A 26,589-nucleotide genomic window follows, 5' to 3' on the forward strand; every position below is an offset into this window, starting at 1 on the left:
ACGGAGTCACCACAGGAGGTATGACTGTATGTGATAAGAAGTGTGTGATCATGGAGTCACTACAGGAGGTATGATAAGAAGTGTACCATCATGGAGTCACTACAGGAGGTGTGACTGTATGTGGTAAGACGTGTGCGATCATGGAGTCACTACAGGAGGTATGATAAGAAGTGTACCAGTATAACTGTATGTGATAAGAAGTGTCATCATGGAAGAAAGAATTTATTCAATTCCAATGCTAAAACATTTAAAATGTAGGTTGACGCAAATCCACCATTCAGCAGTTTTCTCTTGTCCACATGGGCTGAGGAGGGACTGTTGACAACATCGGTTGAGAAGGGACTTGGGTAGATGGTGAGCTCATATAATCATGGTGTATTCTCTCAGAGAAGCTAATATCATAGTACCATGGTGTGTTCTCTCTGAGACACTAATACCATGTTACCATGGTGTATTCTCTCAGAGAAACTAACATCCCAGTCAATGTTCCTGAAGGTACAGTATGTAAAACATATTTTACTGACTTCCTACGTAATCCCATGTACACCACTGAATTCCTTAATCAAATGGTAGCCTAAAATGCAAATCAGTACAATTTCTATTCATTCAATTATGATGTAAATAAATCCTCCTGAATGGAATAAAGTGGTGGGATGAAGGAGGGATTAAGGAGAGAGAGAGAAAGAGTAAAAATGGCCTCTAAGAGGGATTTCCAGCATTAAGTCTCCCTCTCTCTCTCTCTTTCTCTCTCTCTCTCTCTCTCTCTCTCTCTCTCTCTCTCTCTCTCTCTCTCTCTCTCTCTCTCTCTCTCTCTCTCTCTCTCTCTCTCTCTCTCTCTCTCTCTCTCTCTCTCTCTCTCTCTCTCTCTCTCTCTCTCTCTCTCTCTCTCCCTCTCTCTCTCTCTCTCTCTCTCTCTCTCTCTCTCTCTCTCTCTCTCCTCTCTCTCTCTCTCTCTCTCTCTCTCTCTCTCTCCTCTCTCTCTCTCACCTCTCTCTCTCCTCTCTCTCTCACCTCTCTCCTCTCTCTCTCTCCCTCTCTCTCTCTCTCTCTCTCCCCCTCTCTCCCTCTCTCTCCCCCTCTCTCTCTCACCTCTCTCTCCCTCTCTCTCTCTCTCTCTCTCTCTCTCACCTCTCTCGCTCCTCTCTCTCTCTTCCCCCCCTCTCTCTCACCTCTCTCTCTCTCTCTCACCTCTCTCTCCCCTCTCTCTCTCTCTCCCTCTCTCTCTCTGCAATTTAACAGTAATTGAATTCAGTGACATTAGTTAGAAATACTAATCCTGCTTTACAAAGCCACAGTGAGGTTAAACATGTTATGTGTTCAGTGATCCTCATCGGGTAGAAAACATTTAGAAGGCATTCTTATAACCTCCCTCCCAATGTACATTATGGTCTAAGCCCCCTTCTCAAAGTAAATACCTTTATCTGACAACGGTACAATAGCATGTTCAGTGAATTCAGTAGAGACATGGTATAGGAGTATATTATGAAAACAAATATGCCTATTTTAAATCTGTGGTGATATATTCAGTAAATGATTCCATATTATTTAGGCAGCTTAGATAACTCTTAAATGTAACTAAATGTAATCAAAAATCTATGTGATTCCCCCGAAGTGTTGGTCTCGTCAGTTGTTTTAGATATAATCCTGGATATCAGTTATGTCCTACTGTGTTGGTCTCATTGAGAGTTAACACAAGACATAAACCGGTGTCTCTCTTTCTACTTTCTCAGTGTGTGTAGTTATTTTTCCAATCCCACAAGGTGTGTGTGTGTGTGTGTGTGTGTGTGTGTGTGTGTGTGTGTGTGTGTGTGTGTGTGTGTGTGTGTGTGTGTGTGTGTGTGTGTGTGTGTGTGCGTGTGCGTATGCGTGTGTGTGTGTGTGTATGTGTGTATGTGTGTATGTGTATGTGTGTGTGTGTGTGTGTGTGTGTGCGTATGTGTGTGCGTATGTGTGTGTGTGTGTGTGTGTGTGTGTGTGTGTGTGTGTGTGTGTGTGTGAGTGTGTGTGTGTGTGTGTGTGTGTGTGTGTGTGTGTGTGTGTGTGTGTGTGTGTGTGTGTGTGTGTGTGTGTGTGTGTGTGTGTGTGTGTGTGTGTGTGTGTGTGTGTGTGTGTATGTGTGTGTGTGTGTGTTGTGTGTGTGTGTGTGTGTGTGTGTGTGTGTCCATGACAGGAAAGTAGTACCGTGCTCTACCATGACTTAGAAGAGTTTAGACACTTTATTATTGAACTGTACCAGTGAGACTCCAGTGGACGAGAGGGCATATTACAGATGATCAGAGATGTACATATTATTTGACTGTATTTACAGAGTGAAAGTCAAGTGTTTTCACATTATACACAAATTATTCTACAAATAAATCAACAGTTTTGTAAATAACATAACATTAAATAAATTCAATCACCTTCCTATGGGTTTTTACAGCTAAATATGCATAATAATGACGACCGTTCTCTGCTCTGCATAGAATTGATACATGTACTTTCATTAACGGGACAAGTTGTGTGTGTTTTCTCCCTATAATACTGCTCTCACAATGCAGACGTATGCAGGCTGTACATAGAAGAAACAAGAACAAGAACTAAAGTCTTTGGCAAATGTGGTAAAAAAATACATTCACTTGACAGTTAAACGATGTAAGGTCATGTTTAATCACGTTTTTTTCCCATTCTTCCAGCCAGGTCGGTGTTACCGGTGTGATTTCAAGACAAACCAACTGGATAAGTCACATGACGTCTTATACGACAAAACGAAAAAGAAAAAATATATATAGGAAGTTGAAACCTTGACAAAAAAAAAACAACAACAACCTGCATATGATTAAGGCATTTAACTGAAATCTTTGCCTTTGCTTTTTAGTTTAAACTTTTGTTGACACATCATTATGTGATGAAGGCCACATCAGAATTAAATAACTATACTAACGATACTATTTCTGCGTATCAAATGGAACCCTATTCCCTACGTAGTGCACTACTTCTGGTCAAAAGTAGTGCACTATAAAGGGAATCGGGTGCCATGCAGGATGCAAGCAATAACCATTAAACTTGACTATTAATGATTTAATTAGTTAGTCAAAGAAAAATAGTTAATTGAGCAAATGTTATGCTATATCTTAATGCCAAAGACTTAGGTTCAAACTTAAAATGTTAGCTAGCTAACTTCCCGGGTTGAGTATGTGTGGATAGTAAGCGTACTACATAAGGTAGAGACAAACTGGGGGAATTGCAGTAGTGTTACCAAAGCGTCTCCAGACATAATGCTACTGGGAAGTCAAGGAAACGGTCAACAGAAAGCAGCGACATCTGAAGTGCCTCTCCAGACCAAAAGGTCACGGTGAAGTCGTGATGATGTCTTGATGATGTCGTGATGAAGTCGTGATGATGGAAGTCGTGATGATGTCGTGATGAAGTCGTGATGATGTCGTGATGATGTCGTGATGAAGTCGTGATGATGTCGTGATGATGTCGTGATGAAGTCGTGATGATGTCGTGATGAGGTCGTGATGAAGTCGTGATGAAGTCGTGATGATGTCGTGATGATGTCGTGATGAGGTCGTGATGATGTCGTGATGAAGTCGTGATGATGTCGTGATGAAGTCGTGATGATGTCGTGATGATGTCGTGATGAAGTCGTGATGAAGTCGTGATGATGTCGTGATGAAGTCGTGATAATGTCGTGATGATGTCGTGATGATGTCGCGATGAAGTCGTGATGATGTCGTGATGATGTCGTGATGATGTCATGGTTATTTGTTTCTTCTTCCTTTGAACGGTTCTTCAACGTAATAACATACTGTAAAACAAGACAAATAGGCATCCAGGTTCAAACGCCTGCATAATAGCGCTCCCAGTGTGTCAAACCTCCAGGTCAAAGTCTGCATAATAGCGCTCCCAGTGTGTCAAAACTCAAAAAATAGTGCAAAATTAAAAACAAATACAAAATAGATTCTGCCTGATTATTTCTAGTATCCTGACAAATAAAAATGACAACACTCAAAAAGTCAAGCATATTATTTGCAATTCATTAAGATGTCAATAACAATTATAAAAACAAAATAAAAAAATCTTTAAGAATATATTTACTAGGTTTTTTTTTATTTTTAAAACTTGTAAATTAGAAGACCACGGTATGTCACAATGTCCTTCTCATTTATCAATTCAGCGTTTTCTTGTTTTCTTTTCATTTTCCCTCCGTCTGATTGTGTATCACAGAGAACACCGCCTTATAATCTGCTCCTGGCATCATCATCAAAAAAAGCAACTGATTCATTTAATCATGCTTGAACGTTTGGTTGGTTACAAAAATGACTGTACGTTTGTTTGTAATAGAGGAGTGGAACCAAGCTGCGGCAGCCTTAGTCGCATCGACGCCAATGTCTTTAGCTTTGATCTCATTGCACTGCCCGTAGAGTAGAAGGTTCAGACCGATGCAGAAGGAAGGGAACAACAGCCTGCTACTATACTGTACTGGACTCTCAGCTCAGGACGGGTTCCTCCGTCAGCCGACAGATCAGTCAAGTAATGTAATGTTTTGATCCACCAAGGAGGAAAACAAACGGAGGACCATTACAAAAAAGGAAAAGATACAAATTCCTCCTTTTCATTTTCAAAACTTTTAGTTTTTTTTTTTTTTTTTTTTTTACCTCAGTAACCTCAGTAGTATCACGTATATATAGTCTTTCAAAGTCTCTAGTGGTAATGTACAGTCACGCAGATCAGAACGAAGAATTTTACATTTTTCACTACTTTGAAGGTATCCAAATTCATGGTTGATGGGAAGTTGTCTGCATGGTATCCCGAACGATCAGGTATTTTTCTGTTGTGTGTAGTAGTGTGGTATCCAGGAGGACCGTTCATCTTCTGTTGTGTGTAGTAGTGTGGTATCCAGGAGGACCGTTCTTCTTCTGTTGTGTGTAGTAGTGTGGTATCCAGGAGGACCGTTCTTCTTCTGTTGTGTGTAGTAGTGTGGTATCCAGGAGGACCGTTCTTCTTCTGTTGTGTGTAGTAGTGTGGTATCCAGGAGGACCGTTCTTCTTCTGTTGTGTGTAGTAGTGTGGTATCCAGGAGGACCGTTCTTCTTCTGTTGTGTGTAGTAGTGTGGTATCCAGGAGGACCGTTCTTCTTCTGTTGTGTGTAGTAGTGTGGTATCCAGGAGGACCGTTCTTCTTCTGTTGTGTGTAGTAGTGTGATATACAGGAAATGGAGCTGCCTGTTAGCTGTCTTAACGGTATCCCCTCATGCCCTCTGTTCACACCGGGGCAACATGGACGCTGCCGAAGCCATGGTTGTAGTCATGGTGTAGGTGGTGGTGGTGGTGGTTGATTTGGTTTCCATGGTAACTAGTGGCGGTCATATGCCGTGGCAGCAGTAGGTGGTCCGGAACCTCTGGATGTGGCACTATAATAATAAGGGGAACCTGGAAGGTTAACAGAAGAAATGGACCGTTGGAAACAACATCCACCATAACCCACAAAACACTGTAATTATGTCTCCTGTTGTCTTCTCAATAACTCCTATTCTAACGCTTGTATCCGTTAGGCTGCTGTAAATTCATTATAACGGCCAAGTCTAATACAATTTTAAAAATGTTGCAATGCATCTTTTAAATATTTTTTATATAATTTAAAGGGATATGTTATAAAAATATATAATAACACTGTAGTGGTTGTGATATGCTGTAAGACTCCAGTCAGTCATACTCACTTAGTAATGCTGGGTTGCTGAACCGCCATGCCTCGTTGTAGGTCGTGTACTGTGGATGACTGTAAGGGTTTCCTGTAAACTCACTCCCTGCAAAACAAACAAAACAATTAGCATTTCTAAAGTCCCGTTCCGTTATCTTGTGAAACTCTTTCACTTGCTAGCCATTTCCCGTCATATATAACATATGGGGGTAATTTAAGTCATTTAGCAGGGTAGCAGGGTAGCCTAGCGGTTAGAAAGTTGGACTAGGAACCGGAAGGTTGCAAGTTCAAACCCCCGAGCTGGCAAGGTACTAATCTGGCAGTTAACCCACTGTTCCTAGGCCGTCATTGAAAATAAGAATTTGTTCTTTAACTGACTTGCCTGGTTGAATTTTATGTGTGACTAGTCAACCAAGTTATTTAGTTCTTATTATTTCTCTCCATTTAATTTTAATGATGCAAGACTGAAAGATCTGATGAAAATCTGACAGTTGTGGTCTTCCACACCCACTGTCATAGTATCTACTGTCCTGTCACTCTTAACACCTGCTGTCATAGTATCTACTGTCCCGTACCTCTTAACACCTGCTGTCATAGTATCTACTGTCCTGTACCTCTTAACACCTGCTGTCATAGTATCTACTGTCCTGTACCTCATAACACCTGCTGTCATAGTATCTACTGTCCCGTACCTCTTAACACCTGCTGTCATAGTATCTACTGTCCTGTACCTCTTAACACCTGCTGTCATAGTATCTACTGTCCTGTACCTCTTAACACCTGCTGTCATAGTAACTACTGTCCTGTACCTCTTAACACCTGCTGTCATAGTATCTACTGTCCTGTCACTCTTAACACCTGCTGTCATAGTATCTACTGTCCTGTACCTCATAACACCTGCTGTCATAGTATCTACTGTCCTGTACCTCTTAACACCTGCTGTCATAGTATCTACAGTCCTGTACCTCATTACACCTGCTGTCATAGTATCTACTGTCCTGTACCTCGTCTATATTCCACATCATACAACTCTGAAGTATTTGAAATAAACACTTTGATTTTAACACATTTGCTAGCATCCTTTCTGATGGTTGAAATGGCATTATGAACTCTTGTTATAGACTTCCTCCGAGGAAAGGCAACCCGTTTCTATAGATTTGAACCCCCAGGTCTGGCTGTTTTGTGCCACAGAAGTTCAGTGCGGGCAGGAAGTAACTTAGACCATGCCAGTGAGCAATGCTGTTGGTACAACACGTTTTATTCTTTTATGAGACAATAAAAGGCTGAGATTTTAACTGTGTTTGGGGCCTGTCACTAAATCTTAGCGTCTGTGGGTCAGATAAATGAAGGGTCTAAAGGAGAGCCACCAGCACCATGTTACTGCTGGTGGCTCGTGACTGATGAGAACGACTGAGTCATAAAAAAATATATATTTGATAAGACGTGGTGACAAAAAAACACATTGTGTTCTCCATCTCCAACCAGATGAACTGACTGTCATGGAAATAATAGAGAGCACGTTACATCACAGTCACTTTGCACTGTGGAAGTACTCATGTAATTATAGTGACTTTACACTGTGGAAGTACTGATGTAATTACAGTGACTTTACACTGTGGAAGTACTGATGTAATTACAGTGACTTTACACTGTGGAAGTACTCATGTAATCACAGTGACTTTACACTGTGGAAGTACTCATGTAATCACAGTGACTTTACACTGTGGAAGTACTCATGTAATCACAGTGACTTTACACTGAGGAAGTACTCATGTAATTACAGTGACTTTACACTGTGGAAGTACTCATGTAATTACAGTGACTTTACACTGTGGAAGTACTCATGTAATTATAGTGACTTTACACTGTGGAAGTACTCATGTAATTACAGTGACTTTACACTGTGGAAGTACTCATGTAATCACAGTGACTTTACACTGTGGAAGTACTAATGTAATCACAGTGACTTTACACTGTGGAAGTACTCATGTAATTACAGTGACTTTACACTGTGGAAGTACTCATGTAATCACAGTGACTTTACACTGTGGAAGTACTCATGTAATTACAGTGACTTTACACTGTGGAAGTACTCATGTAATCACAGTGACTTTACACTGTGGAAGTACTGATGTAATTACAGTGACTTTAAACTGTGGAAGTACTCATGTAATCACAGTGACTTTACACTGTGGAAGTACTCGTGTAATCACAGTGACTTTACACTGTGGAAGTACTCATGTAATTACAATGACTTTACACTGTGGAAGTACTCATGTAATCACAGTGACTTTACACAGTGGAAGTACTCATGTAATTAACGTGACTTTACACTGTGGAAGTACTCATGTAATCACAGTCACTTTACACTATGGAAGTACTCATGTAATTACAGTGACTTTACACTGTGGAAGTACTCATGTAATTACAATTACTTTAAACTGTGGAAGTACTCATGTAATTACAGTGACTTTACACTGTGGAAGTACTCATGTAATTAAAGTGACTTTAAACTGTGGAAGTGCTCATGTAATCACAGTGACTTTACACTGAGGAAGTACTCATGTAATTACAGTGACTTTGCACTGTGGAAGTACTCATGTAGCTACAGTGACTTTACACTGTGGAAGTACTCATGTAATTACAGTGACTTTACACTGTGGAAGTACTCATGTAATTACAGTGACTTTACACTGTGGAAGTACTCATGTAATTACAGTGACTTTACACTGTGGAAGTACTCATGTAATCACAGTGACTTTACACTGTGGAAGTACTCATGTAATCACAGTGACTTTACACTGTGGAAGTACTCATGTAATCACAGTGACTTTACACTGTGGAAGTACTCATGTAATTACAGTGACTTTACACTGTGGAAGTACTCATGTAATCACAGTGACTTTACACTGTGGAAGTACTCATGTAATTACAGTGACTTTAAACTGTGGAAGTACTCATGTAATCACAGTGACTTTACACTGTGGAAGTACTCATGTAATTACAGTGACTTTACACTGTGGAAGTACTCATGTAATTACAATGACTTTAAACTGTGGAAGTACTCATGTAATCACAGTGACTTTACACTGTGGAAGTACTGTAATTACATGACTAATTATGTAATTACAGTGACTTTACACTGTGGAAGTACTCATGTAATCACAGTGACTTTACACTGTGGAAGTACTCATGTAATTACAGTGACTTTACACTGTGGAAGTACTCATGTAATTACAATGACTTTAAACTGTGGAAGTACTCATGTAATTACAGTGACTTTACACTGTGGAAGTACTCATGTAATTACAATGACTTTAAACTGTGGAAGTACTCATGTAATTACAGTGACTTTGCACTGTGGAAGTACTCATGTAATCACAGTGACTTTACACAGTGGAAGTACTCATGAAATTAACGTGACTTTACACTGTGGAAGTACTCATGTAATCACAGTGACTTTACACTGTGGAAGTACTCATGTAATTACAGTATAAAGAGTTACAATGTACATATCACAAACAAACATAAATCTAATATTTTAACCATGTGACTGCCCAACGTGTATTAACCAGACAAAGAGCACATCTCTTTGTGTTTGATTCATATTCCACAGTTACACTGCCTTCACAAGGTTTTCACACCCCTGGACCTTTTTCACATGTTGTTGTGCTACAAAGAGTCATTCAAATGGATTGAATTGTCTTTTTTTGGGGGTCAATTATCTACATACTGTAACATCAAAGTAGAAGAAAGATTCTAACATTTGTATAAGATGTACATAAGTATTCACACACCTGAGTCAATTCATGTTAGAATCACCTTTGGCAGTGATTTCAGCTGTGAGTCTTTCTGGGTAAGTTTCTAAGAGCTTTCCACACGTGGATTGTACAATATTGGCCCATTATTTTATTTTTTAAATTCTTCAAGCTCTGTCAAGTTGGTTGTTTAGTATTGCTGTATTTAATAACTGTACCATGCTCAAAAGAAGGATATTCACTGTCAACCAATAGGTGCCCTTCTTTGCGAACCATTGGAGAAAAAAACCTCCCTGGTCTTTGTGGTTGAGGGACCAGAGGGTACAGAAGTGGGGTGGTCATTTAAAAATCATGTTAAACACTACTAATGGATACAGAGTCCATGCAATTTATGATGGGACTCGTTAAGCTCATTTTTACTCCTGAACTTATTTAGGATCTCCATGACAAAGGGGTTGAACACTTATTGACTCACAACATTTCAGCTTTTCATTTTTCATTCATTTGTAAACATTTATACATAATTGCCCTTTGACATTATGAGGTACTGTGTGTATCAGTGACACTGAATCCGTTTTAAATTCAGGCTGCAAAACACCTCAAAATGTGGAAAAAGTCAAGGAGTGTGAATACTTAGTGAAGGCTCTGTGTGTGTTGCTGATACTCTATGCTGAAACTGAAAAAAGTCAAGGAGTGTGAATACTTAGTGAAGGCTCTGTGTGTGTTGCTGATACTCTAGCTGAAACTGAAAAAGTCAAGCTACTTAGTGAAGGCTCTGTGTGTGTTGCTGATACTCTATGCTGAAACTGAAAAAAGTCAAGGAGTGTGAATACTTAGTGAAGGCTCTGTGTGTGTTGCTGATACTCTATGCTGAAACTGAAAAAAGTCAAGGAGTGTGAATACTTAGTGAAGGCTCTGTGTGTGTTGCTGATACTCTATGCTGAAACTGAAAAAAGTCAAGGAGTGTGAATACTTAGTGAAGGCTCTGTGTGTGTTGCTGATACTCTATGCTGAAACTGAAAAAAGTCAAGGAGTGTGAATACTTAGTGAAGGCTCTGTGTGTGTTGCTGATACTCTATGCTGAACTGAAATGAAAATCACCAGTGTGCATTACATCCAGTGGACAAAACAGTGATCGCACGGATGGATGCGGGAGATGGGGGGGGGAGCGGGTCTGAATCCTGAAGCCATTTGAGCATGCTGTAATCGGTTAATGATTTTCTAACACAGCTGTGCACTCGATTGGATTTCCTTTCCGCATGGGTTGATCAGCTCAAAGACAAATGGCGGTGCGTGCTGCCTGTGCTGGGTTGGGGTATACGTGCACAGGGAGGGGGGATACCAGGAAACAACCAGTGAATCAGTGCTGTAACCAGAATGCATCCTGTCCCATCCCGTCTCGCCCCAGTGTCTGGTTGCTGTGTTCTGGCAGTGAAACACTAGCCCTGGCACAGCCTGACCCTCCTTAGAGAGATAGTGATTTAAATATTGACTGGCCTCCCTTGCCTCTGTGTTGTGACCCTTCACTGTTTGTTGTGAACCTGAACTGCAGGTTAAGTAGAGGAGGAAAGGGAGGTGCTCTGACCACTGAGGAGGCCGAGTGGATGACTGGGAGGGAGACGGAGGAGAGGAGATCGCTAGCTGTTTATCGACGGCTCCTGGGAATGCCTCATGCACTGTATACACCACAGAGAGATAATGAGTTAAGATACTGGAGTGGAACTGAGAGGTCTTTTAACCATGTCTCTGTCTGTCTCTCAGTTATCCAGCAGGACTAGTTTCTTGATAGCCTCTTGATGTGTGCTGTATGTCCACTCTACAGGTCATTGCTTTATTTGAGAAACTGTTAATACAATCTTGAAATGAAAATAACAAATTAAACTAAAATGTAATATCTACAAAAAACGTAGACTCACCAGGAACCATTCCGGCCAGTGTTGAGGTGGGGTAGCTGCCTTGGCCGGTGGGGGGTACGTGAGGGGGATAACCCGGTAGGGTTGTGTTGGCCATGTCTCGACCTGGAGAGAGAGAGAGAACAAACACAATGAATAGATGGTCCTCCAAGATAAAATACTAAACCACCCTTAGAAACAGGACCAAACCATACCTCTTAGAGGTTAGAAACAGGACTAAACCACCCCTTAGAAACAGGACCAAACCATACCTCTTAGAGGTTAGAAACAGGACTAAACCACCCCTTAGAAACAGGACCAAACCACCCCTTGGAAACAGGACCAAATCATACCTCTTAGAGGTTAGAAACAGGACTAAACCACCCCTCTTAGAGGTTAGAAACAGGACTAAACCACCCCTTTATGGAGGTTAGAAACAGGACTAAACCACCCCTTAGAAACAGGACCAAACCATACCTCATAGAGGTTAGAAACAGGACTAAACCACCCCTTAGAAACAGGACTAAACCACCCCTTAGAAACAGGACCAAATCATACCTCATAGAGGTTAGAAACAGGACTAAACCACCCCTTAGAAACAGGACCAAACCATACCTCTTAGAGGTTAGAAACAGGACTAAACCACCCCTTAGAAACAGGACCAAAACATACCTCTTAGAGGTTAGAAACAGGACTAAACCACCCCTTAGAAACAGGACCAAACCATACCTCTTAGAGGTTAGAAACAGGACTAAACCACCCCTTTATGGAGGTTAGAAACAGGACTAAACCACCCCTCTTAGAGGTTAGAAACAGGACAAAACCACCCCTTAGAAACAGGACCAAACCACCCCTTAGAAACAGGACCAAACCACCCCTTAGAAACAGGACCAAACCATACCTCTTAGAGGTTAGAAACATCTTAGAGGTTAGAAACAGGACTAAACCACCCCTCTTAGAGGTTAGAAACAGGACTAAACCACCCCTTTATGGAGGTTAGAAACAGGACTAAACCACCCCTTAGAAACAGGACTAAACCACCCCTCTTAGAGGTTAGAAACAGGACTAAACCACCCCTTTAGAGGTTAGAAACAGGACTTAGAAACAGGACTAAACCACCCCTCTTAGAGGTTAGAAACAGGACTAAACCACCCCTTTAGAGGTTAGAAACAGGACTAAACCACCCCTCTTAGAGGTTAGAAACAGGACTAAACCACCCCTTAGAAACAGGACTAAACCACCCCTCTTAGAGGTTAGAAACAGGACTAAACCACCCCTCAGGACCAAATCATACCTCTTAGAGGTTAGAAACAGGACTAAACCACCCCTTAGAAACAGGACTAAACCACCCCTTAGAAACAGGACTAAACCACCCCTTAGAAACAGGACTAAACCACCCCTCTTAGAGGTTAGAAACAGGACTAAACCACCCCTTTATGGAGGTTAGAAACAGGACTAAACCACCCCTTTATGGAGGTTAGAAACAGGACCATGGTTGTGTTCCAAATGGCAGCCTATTCCATACATAATGAACTACTTTTTACCAGGGCCCATTGGGCATATAGGGTCCATAGGGCTCTGGTCAAAAGTAGTGCACTATGTAGGGAATAGGCTGCCATTTGGGACGCACATTTCTAATCACACGATCTCCCTATAACAGAAAAGAGTCATTGTAAATCACTGTAAAACCATGAAACGTGACACGTTTATAACCTAAATGTCTGTGTATGAAACTTAAACATTAGATGTTTAGATTAGCCATTAAGTGTTCCCATCTTAAACACAAGTGTTAAAGAACGCAATATTAAACATGATAGTCAGCTTTCTCCAGTCAGTTTCCAACCAGGCAAACACCTATCTCCTAGGTGTTCAGATGTGAAATATGTTTCCATTGTCCTGTTCAGAGTGCATTTAGTCATTAGAAATTCATGTGACTTTCCATGTCTATAATTCAGATCAGTGTTAGGAATGAATGTCTGTCACGTTACCTACATTTCAGAACAACTGAACAGTCAAGAAATATTTTCAATCACGTGGTGTTGTTGTTACTCAACCGTGTTGGGTTCATTTTCACTAACTCTCTCAGCAGGGGACACACACACTCATTATCATATCTCCCAGCATGCTTTGTTGATCTTTAGAATAGTTTGCTTTAATATCTGTTTTTCCTCATGCACATTGATTGAATAAATGATCTTGTACTATAAAAAGATGACTCAAATTGTTCTAAACTAATCAGCCGCTCTTACAAACTTGGGCTGTCAGCTGAATCTAAGTGAAGACCCCTGACCTAAACCATCTAAACTGGAACAACCATCTCAGTAACGGGAAACCCCTTACCGATTGGATTTATTCCACCCGTTACCGAGATGGTTGTTCCAGTTTAGATGGTTTAGGTCAGGGGTCTTCACTTAGATTCAGCTGACAGCCCAAGTTTGTAAGAGCGGCTGGTCAGGGATCCGGAACATAATTACAAGTAATTTGTAGACTGCAAATTGACTGCAAGAAGCCCAAACAAACTTAATATTTGACTAAAATGTACTAATTTCAAACCTTGCGTATATGATCACATATACAAGTATATGTTAATTATGAATAGGAATCCTTGGGAACAGATTTCCAAAAATAAAATAAATAGTGAAATCACCAGTTGGGGAGCCCTGGTTTAGGTCGTCTTGTTTGTTAAGTCCTTCACCATAGCAACCATTCTGACTGAAATATTCTAATTCTTGGATAACCTCCCTCTGGCTGGATTCTGATAGGAACAACTCATCACTTCACAAACCAGCATATTGTGACTTGCAGGTCTGATGTGGCCCGTGAGCCAGGATTTTCAAACCACAATGTCGAGGATAACTAGGCCATAACTAAAGACCGTATGACATATATAATATGAGGTCATTAAGGGTTAATTTTTGAATGGAAACACATTCACTTAGTCAGTCATCTGGTGCAGGCTTCAGTAGTAGAAGTTATTGAAGGTAACAATCATATCTCTGTCACTAACAAACACAGTGATTGGTGGTTATCTCTCACATTCATTTGAAAAGCATGCTGGGAAATATGCAAACATGGCATTACACCCTACAGTGTTAAAACAACACCCCCAGTGTTTAGTGTACAAAACCTAATGACTTGTACTGAATAAACTTGTTCATGTGTTTAACAAGTATTAGAGCAAACAAGCACTGGTCTTTACAATCTAAACACTTTGACACGTTTTCATTGAAATTCAAAGTGCCTTGATGTGTTTCAAAGCTGTTCAGATCCTAAACACTTGGTTTTACAGCGCAGGTATAATGACCTCCATACCTGGCCTCCATCCTAATGACCAGAGAATAAATATACAGTAGTCTATAGTGACCAGAGAATAAATATACTGTAGTCTATAGTGACCAGAGAATAAATATACTGTAGTCTATAGTGACCAGAGAATAAATATACTGTAGTCTATAGTGACCAGAGAATAAATATACAGTAGTCTATAGTGACCAGAGAATAAATATACTGTAGTCTATAGTGACCAGAGAATAAATATACTGTAGTCTATAGTGACCAGAGAATAAATATACAGTAGTCTATAGTGACCAGAGAATAAATATACTGTAGTCTATAGTCACCAGAGAATAAATATAATGTAGTCTATAGTGACCAGAGAATAAATATACTGTAGTCTATAGTGACCAGAGAATAAATATACTGTAGTCTATAGTGACCAGAGAATAAATATACAGTAGTCTATAGTGACCAGAGAATAAATATACTGTAGTCTATAGTGACCAGAGAATAAATATACTGTAGTCTATAGTGACCAGAGAATAAATATACTGTAGTCTAGTGACCTAGAATAAATATACTGAGTCTATAGTGACAGAGAATAAATATACTGTAGTCTATAGTGACCAGAGAATAAATATACTGTAGTCTATAGTGACCAGAGAATAAATATACTAGTGACCAGAGAATAAATATACTGTAGTCTATAGTGACCAGAGAATAAATATACTGTAGTCTATAGTGACCAGAGAATAAATATACAGTAGTCTATAGTGACCAGAGAATAAATATACTGTAGTCTATAGTGACCAGAGAATAAATATACTGTAGTCTACACCCTAGTGACCAGAGAATAAATATACTGTAGTCTATAGTGACCAGAGAATAAATATACTGTAGTCTATAGTGACCAGAGAATAAATATACTGTAGTCTATAGTGACCAGAGAATAAATATACTGTAGTCTATAGTGACCAGAGAATAAATATACTGTAGTCTATAGTGACCAGAGAATAAATATACTGTAGTCTATAGTGAACAGAGAATAAATATATTGTATTCTATAGTGACCAGAGAATAAATATACTGTAGTCTTTAGTGACTAGAGAATAAATATACAGTAGTCTATAGTGACCAGAGAATAAATATACTGTAGTCTATAGTGACCAGAGAATAAATATACTGTAGTTTATAGTGACCAGATAATAAATAAACATTATAGTCACCAGAGAATAAATATACAAGTCTATAGTGACCAAAATAAATATACTGTAGTTATAGTGACCAGAGAATAAATATACTGAGTCTATAGTGACCAGAGAATAAATAAATCTATCAGCTACTCAGAGAATAAATACAGCTACTGTAAATTATAGTGACCAGAGAATAAATATACAGTAGTCTACAGTGACCAGAGAATAAATATACTGTAGTCTATAGTGACCAGAGAATAAATATAGTAGTCTATAGTGACAGATAAATATACTGTAGTCTATAGTGACCAGAGAATAAATATACTGTAGTCTACAGTGACCAGAGAATAAATAAAACTGTAGTCTATAGTGACCAGATCATAACTAAATAGTGTAGTCTTTGACCAGAAATAAATATACTGGTCTATAGTGACCAGAGAATAAATATACTGTAGTCTATAGTGACCAGAGAATAAATATACTGTAGTCTATAGTAGTGACCAGATAATAAATAAACATTTACGATTTCAATTTACAACAAAAAAAAACTACATTTTTGTCTTTTGAGCTTCTAGTCATGAAATCTATCAGCTACTCAATCACTTTTTACAGCTACTGTTTACAGGCCTCATCATCAACTCATTGAGTTTTGAATTCCAACACCTTGTAGTCATAGCCGATAATATTCTAATCTTTGGTGACTTTAATATTCACGTGGAAAAGTCCACAGACCCACCCCAAAAGGCTTTCGGAGCCATCATCAACTCAGTGGGTTTTGTCCAACAGGCTTTCGGAGCCATCATCAACTCAGTGGGTTTTGTCCAAAAGGCTTTCGGAGCCATCATCAACTCAGTGGGTTTTGTCCAACAGGCTTTCGGAGCCATCATCAACTCAGTGGGTTTTGTCCAACAGGCTTTCGGAGCCATCATCAACTCAGTGGGTTTTGTCCAACAGGCTTTCGGAGCCATCATCAACTCAGTGGGTTTTGTCCAACAGGCTTTCGGAGCCATGATCAGTGGGTTTTGTCCAACATGTCTCCAGTTCTACTCACTTCCACAGTCATACTCTGGACCTAGTTTTGTCCCAAGGAATAAATGTTGTGGATCTCAATGTTTTTTCTCATATTCCTGGACTATCGGACCACCATTTTATTACGTTTGCAATCGTAACAAATTATCTGCTCAGACCCCAACCAAGGAGCATTAAAAGTCGTGATATAATTTCTCAGACAACCGAAAGATTCCTAGATGCCCTTCCAGACTTCCTCTACCTACCCAAGGACGTCAGAGGACAAAAATTAGTTAACCACCTAACTGAGGAACTCAATTTATCCTTTCGCAATACCCTAGATGCAGTCGCACCCCTAAAAACTAAAAACATTTGTCATAAGAAACTAGCTCCCTGGTATACAGAAAATACCCGAGCTCTGAAGCAAGCCTCCAGAAAATTGGAACGGAAATGGCGCCACACCAAACTGGAAGTCTTTCGACCAGCTTGGAAAGACAGTACCGTGCAGTATCGAAGAGCCCTCACTGCTGCTCGATCATCCCATTTTTCCAACTTAATTGAGGAAAATAAGAACAACCCAACATTTCTTTGTGATACTGTCGCAAAGCTAACTAAAAAGCAGCATTCCCCAAGAGAGGATGCCTTTCATCTCAGCAGTAATAAATTCATAAACTTCTTTGAGGAAAATATCATGATCATTAGAAAGCAAATTACGGACTCCTTTTTAAATCTGCGGATTCCTCCAAAGCTCAGTTGTCCTGAGTCTGCACAACTCTGCCAGGACCTAGAATCAAGGGAGACACTCAAGTGTTTTAGTACTGTATGTCTTGACACAATGATGAAAATAATCATGGCCTCTAAACCTTCAAGCTGCATACTGGACCCTATTCCAACTAAACTACTGAAAGAGCTGCTTCCTGTGCTTGGCCCTCCTATGTTGAACATAATAAACATCTCTCTATCCACCGGATGTGTACCAAACTCACTAAAAGTGGCAGTAATAAAGCCTCTCTTGAAAAAGCCAAACCTTGACCCAGAAAATATAAAAAACTATCGGCCTATATCGATCTCCCATTCCTCTCAAAAATTTTAGAAAAAGATGTTGCGCAGCAACTCACTGCCTTCCTGAAGACAAACAATGTATACGAAATGCTTCAGTCTGGTTTTAGACCCCATCATAGCACTGAGACTGCACTTGTGAAGGTGGTAAATGACCTTTTAATGGCATCAGACCGAGGCTCTGCATCTGTCCTCGTGCTCCTAGACCTTAGTGCTGCTTTTGATACCATCGATCACCACATTCTTTTGGAGAGATTGGAAACCCAAATTGGTCTACGCGGACAAGTTCTGGCCTGGTTTAGATCTTATCTGTCAGAAAGAAACCAGTTTGTCTATGTGGATGGTTTGTCCTCTGACAAATCAACTGTAAATTTCGGTGTTCCTCAAGGTTCCGTTTTAGGACCACGATTGTTTTAACTATATATTTTACCTCTTGGGGATGTCATTCGAAAACATTGCTAACTTTCACTGCTATGCGGATGACACACAGCTGTACATTTCGATGAAACATGGTGAAGCCCCAAAATGGCCCTCGCTGGAAGCCTGCGTTTCAGACAAAAGGAAGTGGATGGCTGCAAACTTTCTACTTTTAAACTCGGACAAAACAGAGATGCTTGTTCTAGGTCCCAAGAAACAATGAGATCTTCTGTTGAATCTGACAATTAATCTTGATGGGTGTACAGTCGTCTCAAATAAAACTGTGAAGGACCTCAGCGTTACTCTGGACTCTGATCTCCCTTTTGACGAACATATCAAGACTGTTTCAAGGACAGCTTTTTTCCATCTATGTAACATTGCAAAAATCAGAAACTTTCTGTCCAAAAATGATGCAGAAAAATGAATCAATGCTTTTGTCACTTCTAGGTTAGACTACTGCAATGCTCTACTTTCCGGCTACCCGGATAAAGCACTAAATAAACTTCAGTTAGTGCTAAATACAGCTGCTAGAATCCTGACTAGAACCCAATACATTTGTTCACTCTTTCTCCAGTGCTAGCCTCCCTACACTGGCTTCCTGTTAAGGCAAGGGCTGATTTCAAGGTTTTACTGCTAACCTACAAAGCATTACATGAGCTTGCTCCTACCTATCTTTCTGATTTGGTCCTGCCGTACCTACCTACACGTACGCTACGGTCACAAGACGCAGGCTTCCTAATTGTCCCTAGAATTTCTAAGCAAACAGCTGGAGGCAGGGCTTTCTCCTATAGAGCTCCATTTTTATGGAATGGGCTGCCTACCCATGTGAGAGACACAGACTCGGTCTCAACCTTTAAGTCTTTACTGAAGACTCATCTCTTCAGTAGGTCCTATGATTGAGTGTAGTCTGGCCCAGGAGTGTGAAGGTGAACGGAAAGGCACTGGAGCAACGAACCGCCCTTGCTGTCTCTGCCTGGCCGGTTCCCCTCTCTCCACTGGGATGCTCTGCCTCTAACCCTTATTACAGGGGCTGAGTCACTGGCTTACTGGTGCTCTTTCATGCTGTCCCTAGGAGGGGTGCGTCACTTGAGTGGGTGGAGTCACTGACGTGGTCTTCCTGTCTGGGTTGGCGCTCCCCCCTTGGGTTGTGCCGTGTCTTTGTGGGCTATACTCTGCCTTGTCTCAGGATGGTAAGTTGGTGGTTGAAGATATGCCTCTAGTGGTGTGGGGGCTGTGCTTTGGCAAAGTGGGTGGGGTACTATCCTGCCTGTTTGGCCCTGTCTAGGGGGTATCATGGGGCCACAGTGTCTCCTGACCCCTCCTGTCTCAGCCTCCAGTATTTATGCTGCAGTAGTTTATGTGTCGGGGGGCTAGGGTCAGTCTGTGTGTTGGGGGGCTAGGGTCAGTCTGTGGCCATGTTCTGTTATAATCTCTACCCGGCACAGCCAGAAGAGGATTGGCCACCCCTCATAGCCTGGTTCCTCTCTAGATTTCTTCCTATGTTTTGGCCTTTTTAGGGAGTTTTTCCTAGCCACCTGCATTGCATGCTGTTTTGGGTTTAAGGCTTTGAGATATCAGCTGATGTAAGATGGGCTGTATAAATACATTTGATTTGATTTGATTTAGTGACCAGAGAATAAATATACTGTAGCCTATAGTGACCAGAGAATAAATATACTGTAGTCTATAGTGACCAGAGAATAAATATACTGTAGTCTATAGTGACCAGAGAATAAATATACTGTAGTCTATAGTGACCAGAGAATAAATATGATGTAGTCTATAGTAGAGAATAAATATACTATAGTGACCAGAGAATAAATATGATGTAGTCTATAGTGACCAGAGAATAAATATACTGTAGTCTATAGTGACCAGAGAATAAATATACAGTAGTCTATAGTGACCAGAGAATAAATATACAGTAGTCTATAGTGACCAGAGAATAAATATACTGTAGTCTATAGTGACCAGAGAATAAATATACAGTAGTCTATAGTGACCAGAGAATAAATATACTGTAGTCTATAGTGACCAGAGAATAAATATGATGTAGTCTATAGTGACCAGAGAATAAATATACTGTAGTCTATAGTGACCAGAGAATAAATATACTGTAGTCTATAGTGACCAGAGAATAAATATACTGTAGTCTATAGTGACCAGAGAATAAATATACTGTAGTCTATAGTGACCAGAGAATAAATATACTGTAGTCTATAGTGACCAGAGAATAAATATACTGTAGTCTATAGTGACCAGAGAATAAATATACTGTAGTCTATAGTGACCAGAGAATAAATATACTGTAGTCTATAGTGACCAGAGAATAAATATGATGTAGTCTATAGTGACCAGAGAATAAATATACTGTAGTCTATAGTGACCAGAGAATACATATACTGTAGTCTATAGTGACCAGAGAATAAATATACTGTAGTCTATAGTGACCAGAGAATAAATATACTGTAGTCTATAGTGACCAGAGAATAAATATACTGTAGTCTATAGTGACCAGAGAATAAATATACTGTAGTCTATAGTGACCAGAGAATAAATATACCGTAGTCTATAGTGACCAGAGAATAAATATACTGTAGTCTATAGTCACTTCAATGAGAGATGTTGTACTAAGCATAAAATACTTTTAACATTAAGGTAGTTATAATTTTCAGTCAACAGACATTTGCAGACTGATAATGTGTCCCAGGAATCACAAAGCCAGTCAACAGAATCATCATCACACACTGTCAACACAACCAACCGTCACTCCTCTTCTGTCTTCGTCTCCCACTAAAACTACGTCGGAAGCCAAAAGACCAAGTGCCTCATGGGACAGAAACCACACGTAGAAGAACGAAGAGGAAAACTCTGTTCATTACTGCATTCAAACTAGTCTAAACATAGTACGCTTTACTGAACCCCAGAACCCTGTCCACCTCCTCTCCTCCTCTCCCTCGAACACACACACACACACTCACACACACACACTCACACACACACTCACACACACACACACACACACACACACACACACACACACACACACACACACGCACACACACACACACACACACACACACGCACGCACGCACGCACGCACACACACACACACTCACACACACACTCACACGCACACACACACACACGCACACACACTCACTCACACACACACACACACACACGCACGCACGCACGCACGCACGCACGCACGCACGCACGCACGCACGCACACACGCACACACACACACACACACACACACACACACACACACACACACACACACACACACACACTGCGACTGTATTTCTAAAGCCAAAGCCAGTTTGTCTGTCCGTACAGTATTGGCCCCTTGAACAGAGCTAGTAGCCAGCGTCACTATGGACCCCGCGTTAGTTATTCATCCCTGCTCCGTATTCAGGCCTGTAATTAGACATGACAGCTGGGTTTCCTACCCTGTCCTACCCCTGCAGCGAGGCTGTTTGAGCTGCAGGCACGTAGTTCCCGAGCGGACCCAACATGACAGCTGGGTTTCCTACCCTGTCCTACCCCTGCAGCCAGGCTGTTTGAGCTGCAGGCACGTAGTTCCCGAGCGGACCCAACATGACAGCTGGGTTTCCTACCCTGTACTACCCCTGCAGCCAGGCTGTTTGAGCTGCAGGCACGTAGTTCCCGAGCGGACCCAACATGACAGCTGTGTTTCCTACCCTGTCCTACCCCTGCAGCCAGGCTGTTTGAGCTGCAGGCACGTAGTTCCCGAGCGGACCCAACATGACAGCTGGGTTTCCTACCCTGTCCTACCCCTGCAGCCAGGCTGTTTGAGCTGCAGGCACGTAGTTCCCGAGCACTCTGGACCCATCGAAGCCCAGCCAAAGGGCCGGAGAAGGAAAAAGGAAAGAGAGGAGAGGAGGCCCCTGCAATGTTGTTTAGCCATGAGGGACACTGTGATTCACTGGGGTTAAATCACGTCTCAATGGAGCTTTAATGAGAGACCCCAGTAGCCATAACACCCCATAACGCCCCATAATACCCCATGATACCACAGGACACAGTTTAATGAAGGCATCTTTTGACTGCGCATACGTCTGGTTTTCAATTGCTGTTGTTTATTTCAGTTAATAACAGCAGTGCAGCTGACACGAGGTGCAGAAATGGCCAAGATAATACAAGTGTTTCTGACACGAGGTGCAGAAATGGCCAAGATAATACAAGTGTTTCTGACACGAGGTGCAGAAATGGCCAAGATAATACACAGTGTTTCTGAAATGGCCATGATAATACATGTTTGACACGAGGTGAAAATGGCCAAGATATTACAAGTGTTTCTGACACGAGGTGCAGAAATGGCCAAGATAATACAAGTGTTTCTGACACGAGGTGCAGAAATGGCCAAGATAATACAAGTGTTTCTGACACGAGGTGCAGAAATGGCCAAGATAATACACGTGTTTCTGACACGGGGTGCAGAAATGGCCATGATAATACAAGTGTTTCTGACACGAGGTGCAGAAATGGCCAAGATATTACAAGTGTTTCTGACACGGGGTGCAGAAATGGCCAAGATAATACAAGTGTTTCTGACACGGGGTGCAGAAATGGCCAAGATAATACAAGTGTTTCTGACACGAGGTGCAGAAATGGCCAAGATAATACACGTGTTTCTGACACGGGGTGCAGAAATGGCCAAGATAATACAAGTGTTTCTGACACGGGGTGCAGAAATGGCCAAGATAATACAAGTGTTTCTGACACGAGGTGCAGAAATGGCCAAGATATTACAAGTGTTTCTGACACAGGGGTGCAGAAATGGCCAAGATAATACAAGTGTTTCTGACACGGGGTGCAGAAATGGCCAAGATAATACAAGTGTTTCTGACACGAGGTGCAGAAATGGCCAAGATAATACAAGTGTTTCTGACACGGGGTGCAGAAATGGCCAAGATAATACAAGTGTTTCTGACACGGTCGCCTCTCTCCTTACCGACCATAACGATCAACTACATGCAATTAAATAGAGGAAACAAATGTGGATCAGCCTAAAGTATACAGCAGGTGATCAAATAACTGTAAACTACTGTAGGCTAGTTGCAGCCTGTAACATACACATGGTTATTGCTGTGTTTCCAAGGGAAGGTTTTCTTTTAGTGCAGTGATGTCATTCATGTGAATGGCAGACCGTTCATGAGTAATAAGAATTAGTTAGTTACAGACCAGTATGTAATAAGAATTAGTTAGTTACAGACCAGTATGTAATAAGAATTAGTTAGTTACAGACCAGTATGTAATAAGAATTAGTTAGTTACAGACCAGTGTGTAATAAGAATTAGTTAGTTACAGACCAGTGTGTAATAAGAATTAGTTAGTTACAGACCAGTGTGTAATAAGAATTAGTTAGTTACAGACCAGTGTGTAATAAGAATTAATTAGTTACAGACCAGTGTGTAATAAGAATTAGTTAGTTACAGACCAGTGTGTAATAAGAATTAGTTAGTTACAGACCAGTGTGTAATAAGAATGAGTTAGTTACAGACCAGTGTGTAATAAGAATTAGTTAGTTACAGACCAGTGTGTAATAAGAATTAGTTAGTTACAGACCAGTGTGTAATAAGAATTAGTTAGTTACAGACCAGTGTGTAATAAGAATTAGTTAGTTACAGACCATTCATGAGTAATAAGAATTAGTTAGTTACAGACCATTCATGAGTAATAAGAATTAGTTAGTTACAGACCAGTATGTAATAAGAATTAGTTAGTTACAGACCAGTGTGTAATAAGAATGAGTTAGTTACAGACCATTCATGAGTAATAAGAATTAGTTAGTTACAGACCAGTATGTAATAAGAATTAGTTAGTTACAGACCAGTGTGTAATAAGAAGACCAGTTATTAAGACCAGTGTGTAATAAGAATTAGTTAGTTACAGACCAGTGTGTAATAAGAATTAGTTAGTTACAGACCAGTGTGTAATAAGAATTAGTTAGTTACAGACCAGTGTGTAATAAGAATTAGTTAGTTACAGACCAGTGTGTAATAAGAATTAGTTAGTTACAGACCAGTGTGTAATAAGAATTAGTTAGTTACAGACCAGTGTGTAATAAGAATTAGTTAGTTACAGACCAGTGTGTAATAAGAATTAGTTAGTTACAGACCAGTGTGTAATAAGAATTAGTTACAGACCAGTTACAGACCAGTTACAGACCAGTAATAAGAATTAGTTAGTTACAGACCAGTGTGTAATAAGAATTAGTTAGTTACAGACCAGTGTGTAATAAGAATTAGTTAGTTACAGACCAGTGTGTAATAAGAATTAGTTAGTTACAGACCAGTGTAATTACAGACCATTACAGACCAGTGTGTAATAAGAATTAGTTAGTTACAGACCAGTATGTAATAAGAATTAGTTAGTTACAGACCAGTGTGTAATAAGAATTAGTTAGTTACAGACCAGTGTGTAATAAGAATTAGTTAGTTACAGACCAGTGTGTAATAAGAATTAGTTAGTTACAGACCAGTGTGTAATAAGAATTAGTTAGTTACAGACCAGTGTGTAATAAGAATTAGTTAGTTACAGACCAGTGTGTAATAAGAATTAGTTAGTTACAGACCAGTGTGTAATAAGAATTAGTTAGTTACAGACCAGTGTGTAATAAGAATTAGTTAGTTACAGACCAGTGTGTAATAAGAATTAGTTAGTTACAGACCAGTGTGTAATAAGAATTAGTTAGTTACAGACCAGTGTGTGTAATAAGAATTAGTTAGTTACAGACCAGTGTGTAATAAGAATTAGTTAGTTACAGACCAGTGTGTAATTAGTTAGTTAGTTACAGACCAGTGTGTAATAAGAATTAGTTAGTTACAGACCAGTGTGTAATAAGAATTAGTTAGTTAGTTACAGACCAGTGTGTAATAAGAATTAGTTAGTTACAGACCAGTGTGTAATAAGAATTAGTTAGTTACAGACCAGTATGTAATAAGAATTAGTTAGTTACAGACCAGTGTGTAATAAGAATTAGTTAGTTACAGACCAGTGTGTAATAAGAATGAGTTAGTTACAGACCATTCATGAGTAATAAGAATTAGTTAGTTACAGACCAGTATGTAATAAGAATTAGTTAGTTACAGACCATTCATGAGTAATAAGAATTAGTTAGTTACAGACTATTCATGAGTAATAAGAATTAGTTAGTTACAGACCAGTATGTAATAAGAATTAGTTAGTTACAGACCAGTATGTAATAAGAATTAGTTAGTTACAGACCAGTGTGTAATAAGAATTAGTTAGTTACAGACCAGTGTGTAATAAGAATTAGTTAGTTACAGACCAGTGTGTAATAAGAATTAGTTAGTTACAGACCAGTATGTAATAAGAATTAGTTAGTTACAGACCAGTGTGTAATAAGAATTAAGTTAAGACCAGTTAGTTAGTTACAGACCAGTATGTAATAAGAATTAGTTAGTTACAGACCAGTGTGTAATAAGAATTAGTTAGTTACAGACCAGTGTGTAATAAGAATTAGTTAGTTACAGACCAGTGTGTAATAAGAATTAGTTAGTTACAGACCAGTATGTAATAAGAATTAGTTAGTTACAGACCAGTATGTAATAAGAATTAGAACTGTTGGAGTAGGTGGGGTGTCCTACACAGAGAGGGTGGTGTGTGTGTGTGTGTGTGTGTGTTTGTGTGTGCGCGTGTGCGTGTGCGCGTGCACGTGCGTGCGTGCGTGCGTGCGTGCGTGCGTGCGTGCGTGCGTGCGTGTGTGTGTGTGTGTGTGTGTGTGTGTGTGTGCGTGCGTGTGTGTGTCGAGAGCGGGTTGTATAGGGGTAAAGGCTAGAGGGGCAGTATTCATGGATAAGAGCACATACACAGGGGGTGGACAGACACAGAGCACATTGTGTGTAGGACTAAGCACGGCACAATAGCTGAAGGGCCCTTGGTTTCATTAACGTCTTGAGGGCCCCGTGCTTCACAGTCTCAAGAGTTCAGTTTACCTCCTTGAGTTGACCTCCTGGAGTCATCTGGATTAGGGGACAACTAACTACAGCTTCAGGAGTCAGCTCTCCAAGAGACAATGGGCTTTTCACTCCTGAACACACCATTATGATTCATGGGGTGTATTGATTGATTTATTGATTTGTTGATCGATTGATAATTCCAAAGAATGTGGGGACTTTGTGGAATATTGCAAAATGTATCCGTGGTAAAGATTTGGTACAAACCAATGCAAATATATTCCCTTGTTATACATGAACAAGACTGTAACTGTAATCAAGCTTGTAAACTTCATTACATGATTTAACACAT

General features: G+C 40.2%; 1 protein-coding gene across 2 annotated transcripts in view; it reads right to left on the reverse strand.

The window, feature by feature from the left end:
• Window positions 1-2,197: 2,197 nt before the first annotated feature.
• Window positions 2,198-26,589, reverse strand: part of pax2b (paired box 2b) — a 66,518-nt gene continuing 42,126 nt past the window's right edge. The window contains exons 8-10 of one of the 2 annotated variants that reach the window (XM_065022994.1): window positions 11,359-11,460; window positions 5,704-5,790; window positions 2,198-5,397 (exon numbers count right to left, since the gene is read on the reverse strand). In XM_065022994.1, coding sequence (XP_064879066.1) covers window positions 5,249-5,397; window positions 5,704-5,790; window positions 11,359-11,460 — 338 coding nt within the window. In that variant the 3' untranslated portion in view covers window positions 2,198-5,248. Of the gene's footprint in view, window positions 5,417-5,703; window positions 5,791-11,358; window positions 11,461-26,589 lie in introns of both variants that reach the window. The other variant, XM_065022995.1, reaches the window with a different exon arrangement.

This window comes from Oncorhynchus nerka, linkage group LG10, assembly GCF_034236695.1.
Source record: "Oncorhynchus nerka isolate Pitt River linkage group LG10, Oner_Uvic_2.0, whole genome shotgun sequence".
NCBI classification, from domain to species: domain Eukaryota; kingdom Metazoa; phylum Chordata; class Actinopteri; order Salmoniformes; family Salmonidae; genus Oncorhynchus; species Oncorhynchus nerka.